The 26,268-nt window shown below is 45.6% G+C and overlaps 1 protein-coding gene and 1 pseudogene across 2 annotated transcripts; both read right to left on the bottom strand.

Moving 5' to 3' along the window:
* Positions 1-1,017: 1,017 nt before the first annotated feature.
* LOC122482552 lies at positions 1,018-2,633 on the bottom strand (annotated as a pseudogene).
* Positions 2,634-11,396: 8,763 nt separating this feature from the next.
* On the bottom strand, positions 11,397-23,351 carry UCP3 (uncoupling protein 3). Of its 2 annotated transcripts, XM_043580274.1 has the most exons (8): positions 23,052-23,351; positions 20,807-20,856; positions 18,693-18,913; positions 17,736-17,946; positions 17,252-17,452; positions 15,979-16,080; positions 15,245-15,425; positions 11,397-13,257 (listed from the first exon to the last, which is right to left on the bottom strand). In XM_043580274.1, the coding sequence occupies exons 3-8, from the start codon at positions 18,816-18,818 to the stop codon at positions 13,143-13,145; spliced, it is 936 nt and encodes a 311-aa protein (XP_043436209.1). In that variant the 5' UTR covers positions 18,819-18,913; positions 20,807-20,856; positions 23,052-23,351; the 3' UTR covers positions 11,397-13,142. The 2 variants fall into 2 exon arrangements, with proteins under 2 accessions (XP_043436209.1, XP_043436208.1); XM_043580273.1 differs by lacking the exon at positions 20,807-20,856 and having other exon boundaries at positions 23,052-23,350.
* Positions 23,352-26,268: the final 2,917 nt, after the last annotated feature.

Below are 26,268 nucleotides of genomic sequence, written 5' to 3'. Positions count from 1 at the left end.
CAACCCCAAGATCAAGAGTCAAATGTTCCACCAACTGAGCCAGCCAGGTGCCCCTGATTGCATATTTTAGAAAAATCAAGGGGTACCTGGATGGCTCAGTTGGTTGAGTGTCAGACTTCAGCTCAGGTCATGCTCCTGCCTGCCTCAGTACCTGTGCTGAGCATGGAGCCTGCTGGGGATTCTCTCTCTCCCTTTCTCTCTCTGCCCCTCCCCTGCTTGTGTGTGTGCACATGCACGCGTGTGTGCACTGTCTCTGCTCCTCCCCAACACACTCTCTCAAAATAAATAAATAAACTTAAAAAAATATATAGGGTTTGTTACTTGCCAGTGAAGATTCATTAAAGATTTTTTTGTTGTTGTCTTTTTTTAAGTTTATTTATTTATTTTGAGAGAGAGTGTTGGGGAGGGACAGAGACAGTGGGAGAGAAAGAATCCCAAACAGGGTCCATGCTGTCAGTGTGGAGTCCAACTCAGAGCGCAGTTCCACGAACTGTGAGATCATGGCGTGAGCAGAAACCAAGAGCTGGTTGCTTAACCAACTGAGCCACTCAGGTCCCCCAGCAAATCCTGTATTTTAAATGTTGAATTAGAAAAACACTGTTAAGAGTTAAAAGATGCATGTTTAGTCAGCAATAAAAAGGAATGAAGTACTGATACATGCTACAATAAGGATGAACCTTGAAAACATTTTGCTAAGTCAAGCCTGTCACAAAAGACCACATATTGTATGCTTCCACTTGTATGAAATGTCAGAATAGACAACTCTATAGAGGCAGAAAATAGAGCTAGGAGGGATGGAGGGCATTGGGGCATGACAGGTAAAGGGTAAGGAGAGGGTGGTTGTTTTGGGATGATGAAAATGTTCTAAAATTGGTTGTGGTGATGGTTGCACAACTCTGAATATACTAAAAAACTGTTGACTTTCCCTTTAAATGAGTGAATTGTATGGTATGTTAATGATATTTCAATAATGCTGATACAAAAAAAAAAAAAAGGAAAAAACCAAGACAAACAAAATGCAAATTGGACCATGTTAACACCCTTTAAAGCACTGCTTGATGCACTTTGAATGAATTCTAAATGGGTTAAAAAAATGTTTTCCAAAACTTCTCATGAGATGTCAGTGAATCTTTATAGTCTGAGTTAAGATCTTATAAAACAGGGCTAAATTATACATAACTTGCTGATTTGTATACCTTCCACAATGTTCAATTGATACACATAATTTATAGATATCCACAGGAATTCTTAATGCCTCATCAAATATCTCAGTACTGGATATTTATTGTTTTATACTCTTTCTACTCTAAATACCAAGAAGTCTTTTCATAGGAAGAGATAAATCTCTTTCCCATTATCCCCAAAAGCATAGGTTTTGTTATATATTTTGTTACATATAAAATTAAACCAGATTTATGTTTGATAAACTGACACATAAAATCACCATCACAGTATTCATAGTGACTGCTTATAAATGTCAACAGTCATCATAAAGCCTGTAAAGTTTATCGTTAGATTTATAAAATGAAATGCAGATTGATTCAAGATGAAAAAATACAGTGCTGATTGCTAAAAAGCTCTTTGTTAAAAAATTAGGGGTCAAAAATTTTTTTTTCGAAGTAGCTCTTTGTTGCATTAGGATGTGCTATAATGAGCAAGATTCCAAACACTATCAAATGTTTCCCAAACTACACCACAAAACACTTTGAACATCATTTAAGTATAAGTTATACCTCACCAGCAGGATGCTTTTTAGTGACTGGCACTATAAAGCACACTTTAAGAAAGAAAAAGACACCAAGTGTGAATAACAAATGTTGTTGTTATAAAATTATTGCAAATGAATTGAGGAAGGTGACTGTCTATTCTTTTCTGATAAGATGCCGTCTCTAAATATTGCATTATTTGCAGGAAATCAGACTTCCATACCAACCTAAGATGGGAAAGCAAACTTGAAAAAGTGGCTTCAGTGTGAATATCCAGTGTTAAAGCTCCTTCCTAGAATGAATGAAAAGTTAAGGACATGTAGACATAGTTTTGTACCAGAATGGAGGGGTTTTTTTGTTTGTTTGTTTGTTTTGACAGCTTTCTTTTCTGCAAAGTTTGTGTGTAGCAGTTTTCCTATAAACTTTCTCATTAATTCAGAGCTAAACAGGAATTTCAAAGCACGGATCAAGAAGAAACCAGTGGGCTTCTGTTGTGGCAACATCAGAGTTCTGTTTTGTTGTTCAATCTGTAGTTGCTTCCTCAGTGACCATTTCAAATCGTTCTCTACTTTCATTTGCTCTGAGCCGGAAGTGAAATCAGGTTCTCCTTTCTTCTCAGAAACATCACCAAGTCTTCCGTTTGTAAATTGTTTAGAAGCATACAACATGGTAACATAACCACAAAAATCCCTGCAAACCCATTTTGTCCCTTAACATTTGCAGTGCTTTACAGACAATCATATTAACATGACTCATGACCCTCCTTGTAGTTGTTTCATCAAATGGGAAAGATTTCTCCCATCCCATTGTTCAATATTATGAGCATATCTAAAGGAGGAATTATTTCAGGATTAGGACTCCAAGGCATTATTAATGTTTAATAATAACCATGAAATATGGGGTGCCTGGGTGGCTCAGTCTGTTAAGTGTCTGACCCTTGGTTTTGGCTCAAGTCATGATCTCACGGTTTTGTGAGTTAGAGTTCCACGTCAGACCCCACACTGACAGTGTGGAGCCTGCTTGAGATTCTGTCTCTCCCTTCTCTCTGCCCCTCCCCAACTTGCTCGCGCATACTCCCTCTCTCTCCTTCTCTCAAAATAAATAAATAAACTTAAAAAAATAATAACCATGAAATCTCTATGATAGTTTTGGAAGTCTTATGCTTTGGGACAGTAAAAGAAATGGGTATCTGACTTCTGGGTGGTGACTTCTAGATAATGGATCTAAAATGCTGAGCAGGGGGCACCTGGATGGCGCAGTCAGTTAAGCGTCTGACTTTGGCTCAGGTCATGATCTCACGGTTCATGGATTTGTGAGTTCCAAGTCCTGCATGGGGCTCTCTGTTGTCGGCATGGAGCCTGCTTCAGATCTTTTGTCTCCCTCTCTCTCTGCCCCTCCCCTGCTCACTCTCTCTCTCTCAAAAATAAATAAACATTAAAAAACAGCAACAATAAAATGCCAAGCAATACTATTGCCAATGGGTTGATCTATTAGAGAAGCTGTGGAAACAAGCAATTTATAATTTTTGTGTAGAACTCTGCTTCAAGTTGTAGAATTCAAATCAGGCTTTTACAATGTAAGAGGTTCAGAAGAAAACCATAATTGGGTTGTTACTGTGATGCAGAGACAGTTTCTTTAAGTGCCTGATCAAAATATTTCTGCAGTCTGCACTTCTCCTTCCTAAGTGTTTTGAATCTTTTCTAATTCTGTTAAGGAAGCTGTCCAGAGACTCATGTGAGAGTTTGCCAACTTTAACGTTTATTTATTTTTGGGACAGAGAGAGACAGAGCATGAACGGGGGAGGGGCAGAGAGAGAGGGAGACACAGAATCGGAAACAGGCTCCAGGCTCTGAGCCATCAGCCCAGAGCCTGACGCGGGGCTCGAACTCACAGACCGCAAGATCGTGACCTGGCTGAAGTCGGACGCTTAACCGACTGCGCCACCCAGGTGCCCCATAGAGTTTGCCAACTTTAGGTGAAAGATTTCTCATCGTTAAAAAGGCAAGAGTTGAGTCAGATAGGAAAACAATATCTTTGTGTATCCTGTAGACAGACAAACTGCTTATCCTGACAGTGTCAGTTGGATGTAGTATGGATATCAGAGCTGACACAGCTTCTTGTTCGGGACTCCTACCTTCTTCACCATGCCATGATAGGAGTATCTTTTGTAGATATAAACTACTTTTAAATTTGTTTACATTCCACCATGATGAATGAAGTTGATCCAGATTTATTACTTGTCTCTTATGTGCAAAGCCCAATCAGCAATACATGGAAACATCATTCTTAACCAATGATAAGTCTCCCTCAAGGACATTTGCAAGCTCAGCAACATTAGTATGCTTATCTATTGAAAGATCATACATAGTTTCAAAGTAATCACCTAGTCATCTGGCACTTCAGTTCATTATAAAACCTTCAAGAGAATGAAATTGTCATCAGAGATTGATTTATTTATTCAAAGAAATAAATCCTTTGTTATATAAACTATGTACCACATTATAATCTGATCCAGAGAGTTGGGGACCTGAATCAGCAATCTTCACAGTAGTATATTCCTCAGGCAAAATTCATATCTTTATGTCATTTTTGTGATCTGACCAGTTTATGTTACCTACCATATCTCTATGGGATTTTCTACTGGCTTTATTGGTAGAGGATGTGACCTTTCCCCCAAATTTCAAAAAGAAAAAATGTAGTGATCCATATTGATTCATAATATCAATGTACTACTGTCTTTTAACACCATGAAACTAGACAGTCAGTCCCGGACAACTGGACAATGAAGCATAACTCTTCTCAGTTTTCAAAATGTCATTGATCATCTCAGCATAATGCAAAAATGGGATTATCTCAGTCCCACAATATCCAATAAATGGTAAAGGTACAGCATGAAACCGTCTAGAGTATAATAGCTCCTCAAAGTATTTGTACTCATCTTCCTTGACATGTTTATGTTCTATTTCTGTATCATAACTGATGGTGGACATGTAGAGGACAACCTACTTTGCACATTTTCTCTGTGAATTTTAAAGACCCTGTCACCTATTGGCTAGCAGCTTGCTCTGTGGGCAGTATGCCTTATGTGGAGCTCTCTGTCTATGGTGTGAGGGCCCTGGGACAGCTCAGGGGAGCGTACTAGAGGCCTGGTACCTTACACTTTGGAATTTCCCGGGCTGCCTCATGGTGAAGGCTCCAGACAGCTCAGCTTGGCAGAAAACAGAGAACAGTGTTAGGAGCGCATCAGAGGACCCAGTTTCTTTATTAAATTATATTTTAAGGGAAAAAAATAACTGTTTAAATCTCTTTTTTATAAATAACTCTCTAAGTCCTAATGTATTCCCGTATGTGGCCATTCCTCAAATTTCAGTGGAGAGATGGGAGAATGTGTTAATTTTGCTTCTATTTCAAAATGTTTGTCTTTATGACTGTTTTACTTTTAGCTTTCCCATATCCTTCCCAGAGTGAGCCCTCTCACCTATTCCCATTATTCTGTCTTCTACTGTTTTCTCCAGGACCTTGTTTCTGTAGTCTGTTTCCCTCATCTTCAATTTTTCCTATCTTCTACTGTGTGTGTGTGTGTGTGTGTGTGTGTGTGTGTGTGTGTGTGTATGTATCTGCATGTGTAAATTGAAAGGAACCTTCAGGACTTTCTTCTACCTTGGCTTTTCCCCTCTCCTTCCTTTCTCTGCCACACTTTGCAAACAATTGGCTGTCCTCAGACTTCTCAGCCTCTGGCACAACTCTTACATATTTGATGAATGAATAAAGGAATGATCTCACATTCATCTCATTCACTTTATGCCAGCCACACACACAGCCTTCTTTCCATTCTCTGAACACGCCAGGCTTATTCCCATAGGGCCTGTGGACTGCTTGTTTCCTTAACCTGGAACACTTCCTCGGATCTTTGCCTGGCCAGCTCATCTCATCACACACACACAGACACACACACACACAGACACACACACACACACAGATATACAGACACACAGAGGTGTACCCGCACACACACTTCTCAGAGATCACCAGTGGACTGTTTTTAAAATTAAGTGCACTTTTAAAGTAAACTTTTCATTGAAGCATAACATACATATAAAACAGTGCACAAACCGTAAGTGTATATAGCATGATAAACTTTCAAAAAGTGAATACCCCTATATAATGAGCACACACCTCAAGAAACAATATTATTTGTCAATGATACCTTAGTAAAACTGAAAATAATAAAATTAAAATTAAAAAAAGAAACATTAACACCTCACTATCTCTGTTCACCCAAAGAATAACCACTATCTTGATTTGTCTTTTTATTTACTTATTTATTTATTTAAGTAGGCTTCACACCCAGCTTTGAGCTCAACATGGGCTTGAACCCATGACCCTGAGATCAAGACCTGACCCAAGATCAGTAGTCAGATGCTTAACTGACTGAGCCACCCAGGCACCCCACAACTATCTTGATTTCTACATATTTCAAATATTTTTTTTGTCTGTTTTTAAATATCACGTAAATGGAATTATACATTATGTACTATTATGTGTCTTTTACTCAACATTATGTTTGTGAGATTTATCCAAAGTACATGAAGCTGTAGTTAATTCTCATTGCTTTATAGTATTCCATCATATGAATATATCCAATTTATCCATTCTATTGTTGACGGGCACTTATGTTGTTTCTGGTTTTTGTCTATTACAATAGTACTGCTGTGAACTAGGGCATAACCTTTTCCACTACAGCCTTATTGAGTGCAACTTAAATACCATATAATTCACCTATTGCTAAATGTACAGTTTTATTGATTCTTAGTAAATTTATATAGCTGTACAACAATTACTACAATTCATCATCCCAAAAAGTTCTGTTGTGTCTGTTTGTAGTCATTTCCTTCTCTCACCTTCAGCCCTACATAACCGCTAATCTTTCTGTCTCTACAGTTTTGCATTTTGTAAATTTGTTTTAAACGTTTTATTTTTAAGTAATCTCTACACCCAATGTGGGGCTTGAATTTACAACGCTGAGATTAAGTGTCGCATGCTCTACCGACTGAGCCAGTCAGGTGCCCCAATTTTCTAAAATTTTCATATAAATGGGGCACCTGGGTGGCTCAGTCAGTTACGTGTCTGACTCTTGGTTTTGGCTCAGGTCATGATCACATGGTTTGTGAGATTGAGCCCCACCTGGGGCTCTGCGCTGACAGCACAAACCCTGCTTGGGATTCTCTTTCTCCCTCTCTCTGCCCCTCCCCCACTCATGCTCGCTCAGTCTCTCTCTCTCTCTCTCTCTCTCTTTCTCCCTCCCTCCCTCCCTCCCTCTCCCTCTCTCCCTCAAAATAAATAAATAAGCTTTAAAGTTTTCATATAAATGAGATGTAATCTTTGGTGTCTAGTTTCTTTACTTAACATAATGTTTTTTGAGTCTCATCATGTTGATATGTGTATGAGTAGTTTGTTCCCCTTTTACTGCTGAGTATTATTCTATTATAGTGATAATGAATGTTGTGTCTGTCCTCTCTATTATTGTTAGGGATTTGGGATATTTACAGTTTTTGGCTATTATGAATAATATGTTACAGACATTCATGTAGAAGTCTTTTTGTGGACATATGCTTTCATTTCTCTTAGGTAAATACCTAAGAGTAGGATGACAGCTAGATCTTATGGTAGGTTTATATTTAACATTTTAAGAAACTCAAAAATTTCTAAAATGGCTGTATCATAGTACAGTGTCACCAACAACGCATGGGGAATCCAGTTTGTTTTCTACAAAGTTCACCACTTTTAGCTGACAAAGCTATAGATTTTGCTCTCTGCCAAATCATTTCTCATATTTCATAGATAAAGAATCTGAGGCTCAGAAAGACTATGAATTTGACCTATGTCTCATAGCTACAAAGTATCACAACTGGAATTCTAGATTTGGTTTTTGTTATAAGGTCAATAGTCATTCCATTTATATGACTTCACTCATATACTCAAGAGATTTCCACCCCCGTAAAAATAGAATTATTCAGTGTTTTGGATTGCCAACAGCAAAGCTATATTTCAGGAAGGAGTTTTCTTGACCTTTTAAAAAATTATTCATTTTAGAATGAGCTTGGACTCTTATGTAATACCATATGTAAAAATTAACTCAAAATGAATCAAAGACATAAATGTAAGGGCTAATAGTATACAACTATTAGAAAAAAACACAAGGAAAAAACTTCACAACACTAGATTTTTCAATGATTTCTTGGATAAGACACCAAAGGCACAGGTGATAAAAGAGAACATAGACAAATTGAAGCTCATGAAAATTAAAAACTTTGTGCATTGAAGGACACAATCAACAGAATAAAGGGCAACCTACACAATAGGAGAAAGTATTTGCAAATCACATTATCTGGTAAGGGATTGATATCCAGAATAGATAGAGAACTCCTAAAACTCCATAACAAAAATAAGAGCCCAGTTAGAATTGGGCAAAGGGCTTGAACAGACATTTCTCCAAACAAGATATACAGATGACCAATAAGCACATGAAAAAATGTTCAACATCACTAATCATTAAGGAAATGCAAATCAAAACCGCGGTGTGATACTACCTCACATCCATTAGGATGGTTATGATTAAAAAAAAAAAGGAAAATAAGTGTTAGTAAGAATGTGGGAAAAATTAGAACTCTTGTACACCGTTGGTGGGAATGTAGAATACAGCTACTGTGGAAGACAGTATGATGGTTCCTCAAATCTTAAAAATAGAATGGCCATATGATCCAGCAGTTCTACTTCTGGGGATATACACAAAACAATGGAAATCAGGGTCTTGAAAAGATATTATACATGCATGTTGCATTATTCACAATAGCCAAAAGGTAGAAGCGACCTGAGTGTCCATGAACAGGTGAATGGATAAACAAAACATGGTATATACATATAATGGAATATTATTCAGTCTTGAAAAGGAAGGAAATTCTGACACCTGTTACAACAAGGATGAACCTTGAGGACATTGTGCTGAATGAAATAAGTCAGTCACAAAAATATAAATACTATATGATTGTGTGAAGTACCTGGAGTAGTCAGATTCATAGAAATAGAAAGTAGGATGACGGGGGTGCCTGGGTGGCTCAGTCAGTTGAGCATCTGACTCTTGATTTTGGCTTGGTCATGATCTTGCACACATGTCGGGCTCTTTGCTGAGCGTGGAGCCTGCTTGGAATTCTTTCTCTCTATCTCTCTCTGCCCCTCCCCCCTCAAAACAAATAAATAAACATTAAAAAAAAGAGTAGGATGATGGTTACAGGGAGCTGGGGGGAGAGGGAAATGGAGAGTTACATTTCGTAGGAAGATAGTTTCAGTTTTAAGATGAAAAATGAGTTTTGTGGGTGGATGGTTGCACAGCAGTATGAATACACTTAATACCACTAACCTGTATATTTAAAAATGCTTAAGATGGTAAATTTTATTTTATGTGTATTTTTAAAAATTAATGAAAAATTCATTTATAAACCCATTTTGCAATGTCTTAGGCACTCTGCAGAGGATGAGAGATGCAATTGTAAACATGACCCCATGCATGCCTGCAAAGAATTTACAGGCTCATGGGACTGCCAGGCAGGTAAACAGTGTAACCAGGGCTGTGGGCCTCTATCAGAGGGGCACCTAAGTTTGCCATGTATGTCAGACCCAGCGTATGTCTAAGAGATAACAGAAGTGGGCAAAGCAATAAATGGTACAAGGTCTGTACCTTTGGGTCATTATCAGAAAGCTCTCTCCTAGGCAGAGCTGGAAATGGTGAGGCTGCCAATACCCAAGCGATTTGGTTCAGGGGCCAGGAAATAATTTGCTAGGAATATTATTGAGGATATTTCTATGGTGTTTAAAACACGTATCATTCTTCTGTTTTCTTACTACTGTGTCCAGGTTGAATCTTTCCAAGGAGTATTGATTTTATTACCATTCTGTTCATTGAACTCTCACTGTTAGTACCCTTACCTGAGTTTCAACAATAGCCTCATCTTACCAGAAGCCACTCCATTAATTTATTCTCTACAGTGCAGCTACTCATTCCCTCCTTAAAACACTTGAGTGGCTCCACATTACCCAGTTACTCCAGACTCCTTAATGTGGCGTCTTGGTCAGCTCGGGCTGCCATAACAAAGTACCATAGATTGGTGGCTTAAATAACGGATTTATTTATCATTGTTCTGGAGGCTGGCAAGTCCAAGATCAGGGTGCTAGCTAATCTGGTTCCCTAGCGAGGGCCCTCTTTCCTGACTTGCAGACAGCCTTCTCACCGGTGTCTGCACGTGGTGGAGAGATAGAGAGCTCTGGTCTCTCTTCCTCTTCTTATAAGTACACTAATCCCATCATGGGGTTCCCACCCTCATGACCTCATCTAATACCTATGAATTCTGGGGAGGACACGAACATTCAGTCCATAATATGTAGCTTCTACAACATTTCAAGGTCCCTGTTTTCTTTGTCGTCCCCATCTCTCTCATTGCTTCCGTTTAGGTCTGCAACTCAGTCGTACTGATAACTGGCAAAACTTGGATGCCCCTTGTTCTTGCTTTGTTTCTGGGCCTTAGCAGAAGCACCCTCTTTTGTTTAGATAACTCCTATTGTCCTGTAGGTGTCTTCCTTCAAGAAGCCTCCTGGACCCCAAACCAGGTCAGATGTCCCTAATCTGTGTCCCTGCTCTTCGGTGCCTTATGCATATCTCTAGTGTGGCTTTTATCACTCCATATGGCTTATTTGTCTTCCTTGCCCCACCATCCCCCACCTCAGCGAGCTCCTTGGAGGCTGGATTGGCCTTGTTTATCTCAGCACTTAGTACAATATGTGGCTTATACTGTACATACATGGAAGGTTGTCCTTTATATTAGCATTCAGCAGTTTTGAAAGTGTCTTGACACAAATGAACTCATCCATAGAGATATGATCGTATTTCCTTACTTAACATTCATTCCTTCTGAATAAAATGTTCCTTTAAAAAATACTACCTTTACTTACAAGATTTATATGAAGTCAGTTGTCCATTATGTCACAAGTGTGACTGTTGGGGCCCATACTATCTCATTTTTGCCTGAAGAGTTTGAGAAAGAGCAGTTTTCCTTTTACTGACTTGATGGAGTAGGTGTCTGTGGGTGTGCAGTGGGGAATGGCTGCACAGAGCTAAGAAGCTGGCTTCCCTGTGTGAGTCTCAGATTGTGATCTGACCTTCTTATGAGATCTCATTCATGACTTCCTGGTGGCAGAGAGTGGGGTCAGGACTAGGAAGGGCATGCATAGTGTGGTTTAGAGGAAGCTGTCTCACTCAGTCCTTACGACCACCAAATTTTAGAGCTTTAGGTCATTTGTTTCAACCTCTGCTTTTAAGAAGTGGGGAAAGAGATCTAATATTTTACCTGGGAAACTGTAGAAGATCTCCCACTAATCTTGTGTTCCTTTCTCCAAGAGTCTGGACTCAGAGGTCACTAAGGTGCTGATCCCAATCAAAATATCTTAGTAGAATTGATCCCCTCTCTCTTTTGGCAGCATCATCTGAATATCTGAATAGTTTGCTCTGGGTAGAGGATGTGTTAATGTTGCTATATAGAAATTCATGGAAGACATAGTTCCTGGCCTCTAGGAACTTACAAACTGAGACCTGGGATTTAAGAATGATTTGCACATGCCAGTCAAGTCAAAAGAAAGAGAAAAATTTAAATATAGGTTTTATTTGAAAGTCAAACCAGACATTAAATAAAAATCATTTTTATTTTTTTGCTTTTGTTTGGACTTTCCAGTTCGTATATGTTGATAATCTCTAAATTATAATTTAAATTTAGGGAAGTGCTGAGGGCAAGTGGACATTTGCTTTTTCCCAGGATGCAGGGGGGTCAGAGTGGAGAGGGAGGGATGATGTTGCTGAGCACTTCTGCAAGGTGGGGGCTTGTCATTTCCACTTCTCTGCTAGGACACTGGGGTACAAGGATTTCCGGTGGTTAGGTTGCTAGTGAGGTGGGGGAGGGGACAGAACCCAGTTCTGTCATCAGACCCACATAGGCTGCTAAGAAGCAGAAAAAGACCAACATTCTGGGTCTGCATTATCAACCTGAAAGAAGTCCAGTGAAGTTCAGAAGGAGGTCATCTGGTTCAAGCCCGCATTTTACATACAGATGGAGAAGCCAAAGCCCTAAAAAGCCTAGCAACCAGCCTGGGGAAGGCAGAAGGCAGTTGGGGCATGTGGGGCCAAAGGCCCAGCCCTGACAAACAGGGAACCTGGTGATAAAGAGGCATTCTGTCCAAGAAAGAGGAGGCAAAAAGAAATAGCTGTTCTCATTCCCACACCCTTTATTGAATTATAATAATTTTCCAAAGAACTCTTGAGTCCTGCTACTTCAGGCTGTCAAGCCTGACGTCTACCTCTTTCCCCCCAAGCCTGGCACCCTTTGAGGTGCCTCACGGTCCAGCTGGGAAGCGAGGGCTGCATGGGAGTGCGGCTTCGGTGTCTGCGTGTCATCCTCTGTCACCCCTGGGCCCCCAGCCCCTCGTTCCTTTGGTCTAGCCTCTAGACAACCTTTCAGCCTTTCAACAACTTCCCTGGAAGTTCCTTACTGTCCTGAGAAAATAGCTCCCAAGGCCTCATCCTTATGTTTACACTTGTAAATATAAGAGCTCTTGCTTTTATAAAGTGCTTTTATGTCCACCTTGTCACTTGATCCTCATAACATCCTTGGTGAGATAGGAAGGAAGGGTTTATGACTGCCATTTTACAGGAAAGAAGATGGAGTCTGCCCTTTTCATTTTCCAGTGTCCTCAGGGAACAGTTACAAACCTCAGCCTCCTGCTGGCCCAGCAGTGCTCCTTTGGCACAGGTTCCAGGTTCTCTCTCTCCCTCTCTCTCTCTCTCTCTTTCTCTCTCTCGTCTCATATTTTCTAGAATCTCAATGGCTTCTGAAGGGCAGACACATTACACATATGGCTGATGATCCACGGTTAACCAAAGGCTGCAGTCACAGCTACGTTGCTTTGGCAGTGTCCTTCCAAATTCCTTAGCTGATTTCCAAGTACCGTGTGTCACTCCCGTCCCATGCTTGCAGTCCTTCTTGTCTACCGTTCATCATCTAATCAGATTTATTTTTTAAAGGACATAGTTTGCAAACTTCTGTTTTATCCACATGGATGTTTTGGCTTATTTTTTCTTGCCTAAATATTAGGCATCCAACTTAATGGGTCCCCCAAATTAATATAATTTATTTGCCATCTTGTCCGTGCAAAACAACTGTGTTCTTAAGACAAAGCACCGAAGACCAGAATCCTTCCTCCGCTTCTATTTCTTGACTTAGCAGCAAGTAAACAGTTCTGTAAACATGTGTGGGTTTGTGTGTGTATGGACCCACTGCTCTAATAAAGTCTTAACTGGCTTTGTTCCAGTTTAAGTACCAAGCGGCCCTGCCTTATTCAGAATGGAGATTCCCGTAGCATCTGGACGTTCATCAAGGCCCGTTTCAACTGCTCGTAGGTCACGAACATCGCCACATTCCAGGCTCCCAAACGCAAAAAAGATGGTGTAAACCTGATGAGAGAAACAACCAAAACATCAGGTGGAGTGGACTAAGAGTCCCAAAGAGATCTCCAGTGCTCCCCCCATTCACAGTGTTAGTGCCAAAGGACCTAGGCTTCTGTTGTGAGCATTTTCTGAGATCTGTTTAGGCTTTTTCTTCTCTGCTGAAGGAATTTAGGCAGAAGTTGCAGTCAGGAAAGGAAAGGAAAGAAAACACATTTTGAGCCAGGTTCTGTGTTAGGCAGTTAATTCCTATAATTCTATAAGGTAGCTGTGATGGTTGCCAGGTTTCTTTTTCAAAAGAAACTGAGGCCCAGGGCAGTTAAGGAGCTCAACTAAAACCACCTGACTCCACCCTGCTGCTGGGTGTTTCTGGGATTATTTACAGACTGAGGGGCCATCCCTGAGGGGGTCCCACCAGGGCACCTAGAAGCTGGCTCACCACAGGGCGAAGACTGGGTGACACCAAATTTAGCCAATCTCCAGAGAGCCTGCCTGTCCTGTGTTAGTGCAGCTGGGAGACAGTCCCCACCTTAGCTGCGCAGACTCAGGGAGGAGCCTGTGACCTGGCCCTGCTCCCTCTTCAGCCTCTCTCTCTGCAGATCCTCTCCAGGTCTTCTCTCTCCTGCCAGCCTTGCTTCCGTGCCTTTGCTCGTGATGCTCCCTCTGTCTGGGAATGTCCCCTACTCTCTTCCTTGCCTGGCTGGTTGCTCTAGGCTCTGGAGGGCTTAGCTTGGGCACCACAACCTCATCCCAAGGCCTCTCCAGAACCCTCAGCCTAGGCTCCACAGGGAGTATAGCACTGAGACAATGAATATGAACTCCAGAATCAGACCTGGGTTCAAATCCTAGCTCTTTCAGGTTCTAGCTTCATGACCTAGGACAAGTTACTGAATCTTCCTAAGCCTCAGTGTCCTCATCTGTAAAATAAGCAAAATAACAATATTGACCTCATAGGGTTGTGAAGGATTCAGTGAGTTACTATACAGCACACGGTGCAGGGCCCAGTATCAGTAAATGCTCAATAAATGTCACCCATGTGTCTGCCGCTCTCTGAGGGAAGCACAGGGCCCAGCACACAGGAGATGCTCAGTAAATGTTTTCCAAGTGAAAGAATGAACTGAGACAGGTGGCTACCACTGATCGATTGTAATGATAGAAGCACTTACAGGGAAAGAACAATCTGCCAACTGAAATAGTTTTATTATGTCACTCCCAGGGTTGAGAACCTGATTGCATGTTTGGTCCAATCTATGGTTGGGCACCAGAAAACTGTCTGCTGAAGGCGTCAGTGGTAGGAGGTGGAAGGGGGGAGGTAGCATCTGATGATTTGGGTTAGAGCCACGGCTCTGACATTTTAAGTTTGTGATCATTACGATCTAGCATGGGGGATAATTGAAACTTACAAATCCTATAACACAAAGTAGGAGGTGGTAAATACCATAAAAAATGATATCAAGGAAGCATTGCTGAAGCTCACAGGGAGGAGGAAAAATTTGACCTGAGAGCGCTGGGGAGAAGGTGGCATTTGAACTAGTTCTGAAGCTTGGCTAAGATTTAAGGCATTCCATTAAGAGGGAATGGTAAAAGCAAAGACACAGAGGCAAGACAATGTGAAGTGTGTTGGGCATTTTGGCCGCCATCAGTGGTGCTCCAGAGTCATGACTGTGGGTTGGAGAAAAGTCAAGATTGCCAACCACCTCTCCCTCCTTCTCTCCTGCCCAGTAAGCACTCTGACCTATGCCTAGACTTCTTTTTCTCAGGCAGCCTTCCCTGACTCTCCAAATCAGATTTGGTCCACTTTTTTTTTTTTTTAACTCCCATAGTCCTTTATATTTTTCCTTTGAGGCATTTACATCTGTGCTGTTCACCACCATGTCCCCAGGTGGACCCATGGCAGGCACATTATACATGGAAGGAGGGGAAGAAGGAAGGAGGGAAGGAAACAAGCCCGGGTTCTCTGGGAGGAGGTGCTGGAAGCAGGAAGGGGGAGGCTCACCCCTTATAGAAAGCTGTGGGGCCCTCATGGGCCACCATCTTCAGCATACAGTCCAAGGGGCTGCGGTATTGGCCTGGGGGCGAGTTCATGTACCGGGTCTTCACCACGTCCACTGGGGAGGCCACCACTGTGGCACAGAAGCCGGCTCCAAAGGCAGAGATGAAGTGGCAGGGCAAGTTGTCTGTAGCAGGAGAGGGCAGGGCAAATATCGAGCTGTGAGATGGCAGCACACTTGCTCTCTGTCCCATGTGCATCATCGTTTGTCCTTCACCAAACTGTGAACTCGTCGCGTGTAAGGATAGTGCTGTCTAAACCTCTCACAGTACTCGCAAAATAGAACAGGGCTGTCCCAGAGCTGGAAGGCTATGCAGCCCAATGACCTCATTAGAGGAAAATGAAGTCAGAGAAGGAGACTCTTACTTAAAGAGGCATGGTGGGAAGTGCTGGCTGGAAGCCAGGTCTTTGGCCTCCCCGCCCAGGGCTCTTTCCCACTTGTCACAATGATGGACCGGGCATTTTTTAAAAGATCTAATTGGCTCTATTAAACGATTCATGAATCGGGCAGCACCCCATCTAGCGAGTAGAGAGGCACTCCTACACTGGGCATTTTTATCGGGCGCTGCTCCTCTCTCTGCTCCTTCTAACACCCAGGTGCCTCTGAGTAGTGCCCACTCTGTAATTCTAGGTTCCCTCCCTGCTGTGAGAGGGCAGCTGCCTGGAGCCCAAGGCCTCACCAGTGAGCAGGTGATAGTCTAGCAGCTTCTCCTTGATGATGTCATAGGTCACCATCTCAGCACAGTTGACAATGGCGTTCCTTGTGATGTTGGGCAAAGTTCCTGTTAAGGAGGAGGTGAGGGCCGATGAGTGGAAAATAGGAGATGTGGGCTCCCTGGTTGCAAGGTCACAGGCCCCAGTTTGGGGAGCAGAATGTTCCATTCCAGGGAGGAATGGAATGTTCCGTTCCAGGGAGGCTCCACGGAGGAGCCTGCCTCAGTTGAGCAGATTCTACATTTTCCTCTCTGGAGTTAACAACTCTTAGATTATCTATATCCACCTCAGAGACAGAAAACAGAGAGGCCCTCTTATATTTGCTTGAGCCACATTTTGGAGGATAATCTGTAATACCTATCAAAATTAAAATGAGCTTCCCTGAGACCTGGCTAAAGCCAGACAAGGAAGTCTTTCTTTGGAAGAGAGAGGCAAGGCTCTTGGAGCAGTGATGGAAGGTGGCCCTGGGGGGCCCCAGGAGAGCATCAAGGCCAACCCACTGATATCATAGACGAGGGCTGGGTTCTGGGAAAGCATATAGCAAATAAGGCTGTGACCAGGTGTCCTGTCCTTAACCTTCACTGGGTCACTGTTCCTTCTGCAAAGATTAGTATGACCCCCAATCCACATGTGAGAGAGACTCTGGCATTTGTCAAAGTCACCACTTGGACACACGGGGAATCCTGAAGTCTTGTTCCTGAAGAAGCCCCCTCCACACCGCACCTCCCTGTGCCTGACAACTCATAGCTGCCTCCTCTAGCGGCCTCTATTTCTTCTCCATGCCCTGTAGTCACCCCTGATAGGGCTTTGCTGGGGAAGTCCTTCCCTTCCATCTCCACACATCTAGAGCCGCATCACCTTCCATCACCACCCCTGGAGACTACATGGCCTCTCCTGCCTCTGGCCCCACACCTCTGTATGAACCTAGCACATCCTCCCCTGTGGAATGCTGTTCCTCGACATGGCTTATCTCTGTCTGTGAGAGCCACGAGGCTGTGGAAAGTGTCTTCTATTAATTTCTGTCTCCCTCACAGCAGCCTGTGCACGCTGAAAGGTTGACAAGTTGAACTGAATTTGGGGTACTGTGGCAGGGCAGTGTGACAGTTTTGGTTGGGTTGTTCTTTCAGAATCACTGGAATACACCATGCTTGGAGATCTCTCCTTGCCTAGTACTCTGCCCTAGCCCTAGGGTAGGGAATGCTCTGCCCAAGGCCCTCTGAGCCTGGAGTCCAGACCTACCTTTCCATAGGCCCCTGACCCCTTCCTCCCTGGCGATGGTCCTGTAGGCATCCATTGTCCCGCTGTACTTCCTGCTGCTCCCAGCCCCAAGATGTATGCTGGCCTGAAATCGGACCTTCACCACGTCCGTGGGCTGGGCACATGATACCGCCATGGCTCCTGTGGTGCAGCCTGCCAAAATCCGGGTAGTGATGCTGGAGTCTGGAGAGAAGGAGAGAGAGTGGGCCAGTGTTCTGCCACCCAGCCCTTCTCTGGACTTGATGCTGTTCTCTGGGGAGCTGCCCTTGCCTGATGCCTGCCTCTTCCTCTAGGCCAGGCTTCTAGAGCTTTCCTGACAGTGGCTCGGCCTCCTCATGAGTGTCTGTTACCAGCCTCCCACGCCCCAGCTCTGCCTCTGAGTCTGCACTGCCCTCATCTCTGACCCACTAGCCTTGAATATGCTTCTGCCCACCCCTTCGGTGTCTACAAGATACCAGACACTCACGGTCCGATCCTTTGGGGGTGTAGAACTGCTTGACAGAGTCATAGAGGCCGATGCGGATGGAGGCAAAGCTCATCTGGCGCTGCAGGCCAGCGACCAGCCCGTTGTAGGGGCTGCGGGGGCCCTCGGTGCGCACCATGGTCAGGATGGTGCCCAGCACGCCACGGTACTGGGTTCTCCGGGCTGCCTGCGTCACCTGGTTCTCCCCTTGGATCTGAGGAACATGAGGAACATCCCGGCAGAGACATGAGTGGAGAGGGGGCAGATGGGGCTGGTTTTCTTTTTTTCTTTTTTCTTTTTTTTTTTTTTAAATGTTTTTATTTATTTTTGAGACAAAGACAGACAGAGCATGAGCAGGGAAGGGGCAGAGAGAGAGGGAGACACAGAATCCGAAGCAGGCTCCAGGCTCTGAGCTGTCAGCACAGAGCCCGACGCGGGGCTCAAACTCACAGACCGCGAGATCATGACCTGAGCTGAAGTCAGATGCTCAACCGACTGAGCCACCCAGGCACTCTGATGGGGCTGGTTTTCAAGAACAAGCATGATTATACAGCCATCACATCCCCAGTAAAAATAACTGAGGCTCGTGCGGCAGTTTATAGCTCATAAGCTGTTATACACAGTGTGGTGCTCAACTCTCAGAGCACATGGAGGGCAGATTGTTTTTCCCACAAGTGGTTGATGGTTTGTCCAAGGTCACATGGTTACTTTTACTTCACACTTTATGGTTTACAGACTACTGTGAGGCCATGAAGGGTCCAAGGGATTAATTAAGATTTTTTTTGTCTTGGATGATGGTGATGGGGAAATGGTGAGGTAGGGTTGAAACAGTGGAGTAGTGCGTGGCCTGCTCAGGGTTCTGTGTAAGGAAGAGCATGCTGGCAGACATGAGGGGAGCTGGGGTGGAGAACTCAGCCCCTCCTTTGATCTGAACAATGACCCTTGCCAAAAAGCACCTACCTGCAGGCGAACCTTGGCTGTGTCCAGTGGAAAGGTGAGGAGATCAGCAAAACAGGCCGCTGTGCCTGCCCCCAGGAACTTCACAGCTGTTGTGGGAGGTACGTCTGAAGGCTTTAGTCCAACCATGGTCCCAGAAGGTTCTGTCTGGTCCCTCCAGGGCCCAGTAGAGGTCCAAGGAGACAGGCCCCTTTGTAGCCCTGAGCTTTAGTGCAGGGAGGAGGCTGCAGGAGACAGGCCAGAGGAGGCAGATGGAACTTGGGCCATCTGCACCTGTCCCCAGGCTCCGTTCAGCACTGGCAGAGGTTTTAGCGAGAGAAAAACCTGGGCATTGCTATGCTTAGCTGTGTGGATTTGGCTTTTAAGAATCCGTTCACTCTTGCAATCCTCGCCTTCCTCCTCCTCCCTCCACTGACTGGGTGGATCTTCATCCTTTAGAGGAGGAAACTGAGGCTCAGGTAGGGACCAGACCTCATTCTGACTGCACGCCACACCCTGTTCTCCTTCCCTCACATCAGGCTGCCCCCTGGGAAGGACCTGCCCCTGAAGTGTATGGAGAACCTGCCAAGTCTCCCCACTTCAGGTCTTTCTATCCCAAATCAACAAAATAAATGTGCCTCCTGGCTCACCTAAACTGCTAGTTATCTTGGATGAAGGCTTTTTATGCAAGGCTGCCTGAATATACTTTTATTATACTTAAACAAAATCCTTCCCAGCCTTCGATTCCTTCTCTGTCACTGCAGATGGTTAATCTATGACTAGAGGTGTTTCCTCCCAACACTGTGGGATTCCCAGGCTGATGTTCTGCGTGGAGGAGGGAGGGAAACGGGTCCTGGGCTCCTCTGCTGCTCTGCCTCTCCAGGGCTCCTAGGGAGATAGGGCTACATCCTGCTGCTAATGTTGGGGACAGTGGCTGCTGATCTGCCTGGCTCAGCACGTGCCCTTCCCCCAACCCCTGCCCCACACCCCCGAGGCCTTCCCTTCTCAGCTGAAGCAGACGAGCGCCTCAGACAGAGGAGGATCAGTCTTGGGCCAAGGGAACGTGCCTCATCTCCTGGTGTGTACTTGTCCTGGGCTGCCCATACTGCTGCTGGCTGACCAGGGGCACATTTATATCTGAAGGTCCTGGTTTAGCTGTGGTTACCTTGGGAGACTGTCATGAGCAGCCCTGCATTCTTATAACCTGGGCTTCTGTGCATCAAGCTTTTGGTGCTGATGACATTTCTTAGCAGGTCACCCCACTGGTGCCCAACTCGCACATACACCTGGTGTGCTGGGATCCTGAACCCTTCTGTGTCCTCACCTCTGGAGCCAGGGCCAGTCCCATAGAGTCATGAGGTGGGCACAGTGTGCGTTGCCTTCCTATGGGCAATAGGAAAACTCTGATCCTGCGGTGAGGAAACCTGAGCTCCTGCCCTGTCTTCACGGCTTACTAAGGGTGGTGGGACCTTGGATATGTCATTTAACCTCTGGGTAAATGAGAATAATATATTACCTGTTCATCAGTGATAAATTGGACGCCAAAAGATAGGGGTGACCACTCAGGTCTTCTTTCAGGACTGCTATCTGCAATTCTGGTTCTCCTTGTGCTGTGCCCTCCCCCTACATGGCACCTAAACTCTTGTGCTTGCTGCCACCTTTCCCTGGAAAAGCCTGTTCTTTTTTTTTTTTTTCAATTTTTTTTAACGTTTATTTATTTTTGAGACAGAGAGAGATCGAGCATGAATGGGGGAGGGGCGGAGAGAGAGGGAGACACAGAATCGGAAGCAGGCTCCAGGCTCCGAGCCATCAGCCCAGAGCCCGACGCGGGGCTCGAACTCACAGATCGTGAGATCATGACCTGAGTTGAAGTCGGACGCTTAACCGACTGAGCCACCCAGGCACCCCTGGAAAAGCCTGTTCTTAAGAAGAAACAGATGTTCAATTTCATGCTAAGGTATAAGTGACTATCTTAATGATCAGGTATTTCTTGACTACTACAGTAGGCACTAGGGAAGGAAAGATATGGAATGGATCATGTTTGGCCCTTGCCCTCAAGGAGCTTGCAGATAGGTGTTGAATCATCCAGGGAGTTAAAGAGGTGGGATAGAGGAAGAAGGGCTGAGGTTGGAACTCACCAGCCAGCAGATCCCAGCCTGGTAGTCTGCGTCATAGTGTGGATGGACAACTGTTAAATCATGCCCGGAGGAAGAGGATGCGTTATTTTTATTTTCCAAGCATGAGGTTACATTTACAATTTTATTTTTATTTTTTAAACTTGATGTATGATTTACATAGGATGACTGTATGCATTTTAGTGGTCACTGAGCCGTAAAGGGAATCATGCATCGATTCTAAATGTTAGGCCCAAATGGCAGATGCAGGAGGAGGTTTTCTGGATGGGGACCTAACCTAGTGTCCAAGCATACAGAAGTCAGATCGTGTCAATTCCCTGATTTAAAACTATCCAGTTCCCCTCCTTATTCAGAACAAAGTCCCATGTCCCTTGTGATGTACCTGGGCCAACAGGGAGCACTTCATGGGTATTGCCTAATGGGCTGGGTCTTCCTGGGGAGGCCCGTTTTCCCCAGGCCTGGGGGTTGGTTTGGGGGGGGGGAGGTGGGGAGGCTGAAGTGTCCAGAAACTCCTTTGCCCCCACTGCCTCTAGTCCCACACCTTCTTGTTGATTAACTCATTAACTGCAATGGTTTCCCCTCTAGATAGGGATCCCCAAAGGCAGGGACGGGGTATGGTATATTTATCCTGCTTCTCTGTGTAGCCTGGTACAGGGATGGCCCATGGCTAGAAGGTCCCAGGGAGGGCCAGCTGACCAAGGAACCCTACTTGCTGAAGTGGAGAAATGGGAAATCAGAGAAGCCCACAGTGTTCTTCGGTGGAGGGTCTTGAATGCTAGGGCTGTACTGAATCTAGCAGAGAATGGGGAGTGGTTGGTGGCTCTCAAGTAGAGGAATGACACCATCAGACCTGTGTTCATAGCATGCTGGTACAAATGTTAAGGCTGGGCCAGAACGAGAGATCGGAGACACAGAGCAGTGAGGAAGTTGTTGGAATGATGCAGCAAAAGATGTTGGAGCCTCAATTCAGGCAAGAGCAGTGGCCAGGGGTGAAGCTGGAGCCTACTCTAGAGGCAGTCCTGAGCCACTCATGAGAGGCAGAATGGACAGGCATGGACACAAGTCAGAAGCCATACCTTGATGGGAGGGATCTAGAACTTTCATTGGTCAAGTTGTGGTGGAGAGGGAAGCCACCATAGTAGACTCAGGTTGGGGCTGCCCTGAGGTCACTGCTCTCCAGCCTCCTTCCCCCTTTACTCCAGCCTCCTAAATTGATACGTGAGGAAACCTAGCAGCCAACAGAACTTTGCCACTGACAAAGGTGAAGTTGAGAGCAGAATCTTCTCTTGGTGTCTTTGTGGGGGCACTTGAGGGATGGGATGTTCCAGCTGCACAGCCTACCATAGCAGTGCGCCGTTAATGTCTGCTCAGTGCTTCTTGCATGAGGCACAGTGCTCAGGGCTTTATAGGTATTGACTAACTCAGTCCCTTTATAAGGCTATAAGGTAGTTGTCACAATTATTCCCACTTCATAAACAAGGGACCTCAGCTGCTGAAGGCTTCAGCTAGTCATAAGACTGAAGGGATGGGCCTGGGATTGGAGCCCAGGTCTGTCTGACACCTGTGCCCGTTCCACTGTCCAGAGCCCTAGGCTTCAGGGAGAGCTCAGGATCCCTGGAGCTGCTTGTTTACAGGGTGGATTCTCAGAGGCCTTTCACACCAGAGATCCTGATTCAGATCTGGGCTGGGCCCTGGGGATCTGTTTTCCACGGCAGCTCTGAAGCAGGGGTCAGAGGACCCCATTCTGAGATGCCCTGCCTGATCTCACCCTCCTGGCAAAGCCTCCATATCATCCCTGCTGAAGAAGCCACCCGAGTAGAGGTCTCTGGGTTCTGTAACCTCCCACTATGCGACTTGGGTCAGGCCTCAGGCCAGAGGTGCCCCCATCATCTCTACTCAGGACAGGGGTCCCAGGATGCTTATGGGGAGAGGACTTAATGCTCTGGAGGAAGTCTGGGGATTCTGGGCCAGACTAAGGAGAAAGCCACTTCCTATCTATGGGGATTTGCAAAATCACAGAGGAGGCAGCCAGCAGAAAAAGGGGGAAGTGAGTGACACAGGGGTTGGGGTTGAGCCTCAGCCCTGCTACGGTGCCCTCATTGCAGTTACCCCCTCTTGACGAGGTGGGGGCGTAAGGAAATCTACCGGGTCTGTAGTGATCCAGGCTAGCGATCCCCGATAGCTCCCGGCTGCTCTCTGTAAGCTGCTGTGAAAGGCAGAACGGTGGTGGTGGAGGAAGGGGTCTTACCTGTGAGTCCAGCCAGGGGAGGGGAAGCACAGGGCCTCCTTAAGACTCCTTAGCGCTCCATCCCAGGAGGCGGCAGCAGGGACCTCGTTGCCCCCTTGCCATTCACTGTTGTCTCTGCTGCCTCTGTCTTGGCACCTATCTTTATACACTCCAGCTGACCTGAAACCTTACCCTAGAGAAACTAGTTGACAGCCTGATCACTTGACAAGACTTGGCTGGCCAGTGAGTGGAGGGCGGTGAGGGGAAAGGTCAGAGTTCCAGATCTGGTTTAGTTCCTCTGACTCGAGGTTCTTTAAAACAGCTCCTTCCAGCTGCTGAGAGAGCTACCTCAGGTAATAAAGGGTATATATGGGGATAGGGGTTGGACCTGTCACCCCTGAGAATTCAAAGGTCACGGCCACTCACGATAGGCTGGGCAGGGTTCTCCTGGACCTCCCAACATTAACAATGATAGTAATGGTCATTTCTTGGTGCCTACTATGTGCTAGATACTTTGCATATGTTATTTCTATTTTTTACAATCCTATGAGGTAGATACTAATAGGATTCTAAGTTGTTTTTTTTTTTTTTTAATAACAGCTTTACTGAGATATAGTTCACATCCCATTCAATACATCTATTTAAAGGGTACAATTCAATGGTTTTTAGTGTTCAGTTATGCAACCATCATCACAATTTTAGAATCTTTTCACCAATCTCCCCTTACTCCCCCCCCAAATCCCTGGGTACATCAGCAGACTCCCCTTTTCCCTTTCCACCTAGCCCCAGGCAATTGCTAATCTACTTTTTGTCTATAGATTTCTGAATCTTCCATATAAATAAAACCATACAATATGTGGCCTTTTATGACTGGCTTTTTCAGTTAGCATAATACTTTCAAGGTGCATCTGTTGTTAGAGCACGTATCAGTACTTCATTCCTTTTGATTGCTGAGGATCCTAACATTTGCTTATTTTACAGAGAAGAGAACTGGGTCTCAGGGAGACACAAGGAGTTACCCAGGTCATACCACTAGTATGTGGCAGGGTCCAATTAAATTATAGTAACATCATATTCTGGGCCTATGTGCCATGACCATTACCGTCTCTGACGTGACACTTGAAGGCTTCAGCATGGACACTGCTGAAGGGAGCCAAAGGGAGCTGGGGAAGGTGTGTGAAGCACAGCAGGGAGGGTCCCCAGCAGCTCCTACCATAGGCTCCATCGGTAGGCACTGAGGGGGAGGGGGAGGCCCATCTGAACCTGGGACCCAGGTGGCATAGGAAAGAGGAGGGTAGGGGGACAGGAGAGGAGAAGGGGAGGAGGGTGGGAAGGGAGTTAACTAGGTGGGGCAGAGGCCATTTCTGGACTTGGCCACAGGGCAAGTGGTCACAAGTCCAGACAGTCAAGTGCAGAGCCAGGGCTGTGTCCTCTTCCTTGGACCAGGCCCTGCCCCTCACATCAGCAGCACAGGCACTTGTGTTATTTCTTTTCTTTAAAAAAAAAAAAAAATTTTTTTTTAATGTTTATTCTTGACAGAGACAGAGACAGAATGTGAGTGGGTTGGGGCAGAGAGAGAGGGAGGCACAGAATCCGAAGCAGGCTCCAGGGCTCTGAGCTGTCAGCACAGAGACTGATGCGGGGCTCGAACCCACGAGCTGTGAGATCATGACCTGAGCCGAAGTCGGATGCTCAACCAACTGAGCCACCCAGGTGCCCCAGCACTTGTATTATTTCTAACACAGGGAAGGGGCTGCTAGGACTGCTGAGGTTGGGATCAAGAAGCAGGTTTTGGGCTCCAGCTGGAAATGCTGACCTGAAGGTGGTGGGTGAATTGCAGTGGGTATATGGGGAGGGATAAACAGTAGGAGCTCAAAGAGGCTGTGGACCCTGGTACCCAGAGGGAGGACTCAGCTTACACTGGCTTGGGAGGCTTCTTTAAAAAAAAAAAAATTTTTTTTTAAATGTTTATTTTTGACACACAGAGTGTGAGTTGGGGAGGGGCAGAGAGAAGAAGACACAGAATCCAAAGCAGGCTCCAGGCTCTGAGGTGTCAGCACAGAGCCCAGCGCAGGGCTCGAACTCATGAACCATGAGATCATGACCTGAGCCAAAGTTGGAGGCTTACCTGACTGAGCCACCCAGGTGCCCCTGGCCTGGGAGGCTTCTTGAGGACAGGGCCAGGTGTGTCTGCTTTGGCTCCCTGTCCCCAGAATCCAATAGGGCTGAAGTTCCAAGGTTGGCTGCAATGGGCTGGGATCATCCAGCATCTGGTGATCAGAAACACCCATTTTCAGGGCTCTGCAGAGGCAGTAAGTGCCTGATGGGAAGCAAGGGGGACTGTAGCTATTGTCAGATATGTACCTCATTCCCTTAACCCACGCTGGGATCCAACTTTCAGGGAGAAGATACTGGTAAATAACACACTTTTTGTAAGTCGAGGTGGTGGTTTTCAGACCCTTGGGGTGCCTTTGTCATTGGGGGCTGCCCTGAGACTGGGTAGGAGGAGCCGCCTGGGTGGGAGCAGCCAGTGTCCTCCTGTGGCCTTATCCTAACTTGACCCCTATCAGGTTATTTACAGGAGCTGCAGCAGGATTTGGAAGGAATATTCTTCACCTGAGGCTTAACCCCTCAGGCCTGAGCCCGACTACCCCTCTGTAGGTTCTGTGTGGCCTCAAGGGTGGTGGAGCATCCCCTTCCCCCTTCCTTGAAAGCTCCCACTGTTGACCTGAGAGGAGGCACTGGGGAGGGGGTGAGTGGCGGGCCGAAGGCTGGGGGACGAGATGAACAAATGAAGGGCACCAGCTTGGTCTGAGGGCACTTCCCTGATGAGGGGGCACCCTGTGCCTCCTCGGGGTTCCTGCATTACCCTGTGCCCCCTAGGGCACGTCTTGCCTGTCTCAGAGTTGGTGTGCTTGCCCATCTGCTGGTTTGCTCCAGGACAGTGGGGGAGGAGTGGGAGGAGCTGACATTTTCTCAGCTTCCACTAAGTGCCAAGTGCGGGCGAAGCACTTTCACAAATGTCATCTCGTTTAATCTTCACAACAACCCTCTGAAGCATTATCTGTGTTTTACAGCTGAGGCAACAGTCTCAGATGGGAGGACAGTCAAGCCAGAGGGGACCCATCAGGGAAGTGGCAGGGTCAGACTGGCTTCTTCTCTATCCCTAGCGGTGTGTGGCCCTAAGTGCCCTCTTGGTTCTCTCTCTGGGCTCATCTGCAGACTCAACTCTTCTAGG

The sequence above is a fragment of the Prionailurus bengalensis genome, chromosome D1, assembly GCF_016509475.1.
Source record: "Prionailurus bengalensis isolate Pbe53 chromosome D1, Fcat_Pben_1.1_paternal_pri, whole genome shotgun sequence".
Classification (NCBI taxonomy): Eukaryota; Metazoa; Chordata; class Mammalia; order Carnivora; family Felidae; genus Prionailurus; species Prionailurus bengalensis.
The sequence above is the reverse complement of the archived record's forward strand: the minus strand, read 5'-3'. Positions and strand labels throughout refer to the sequence as shown.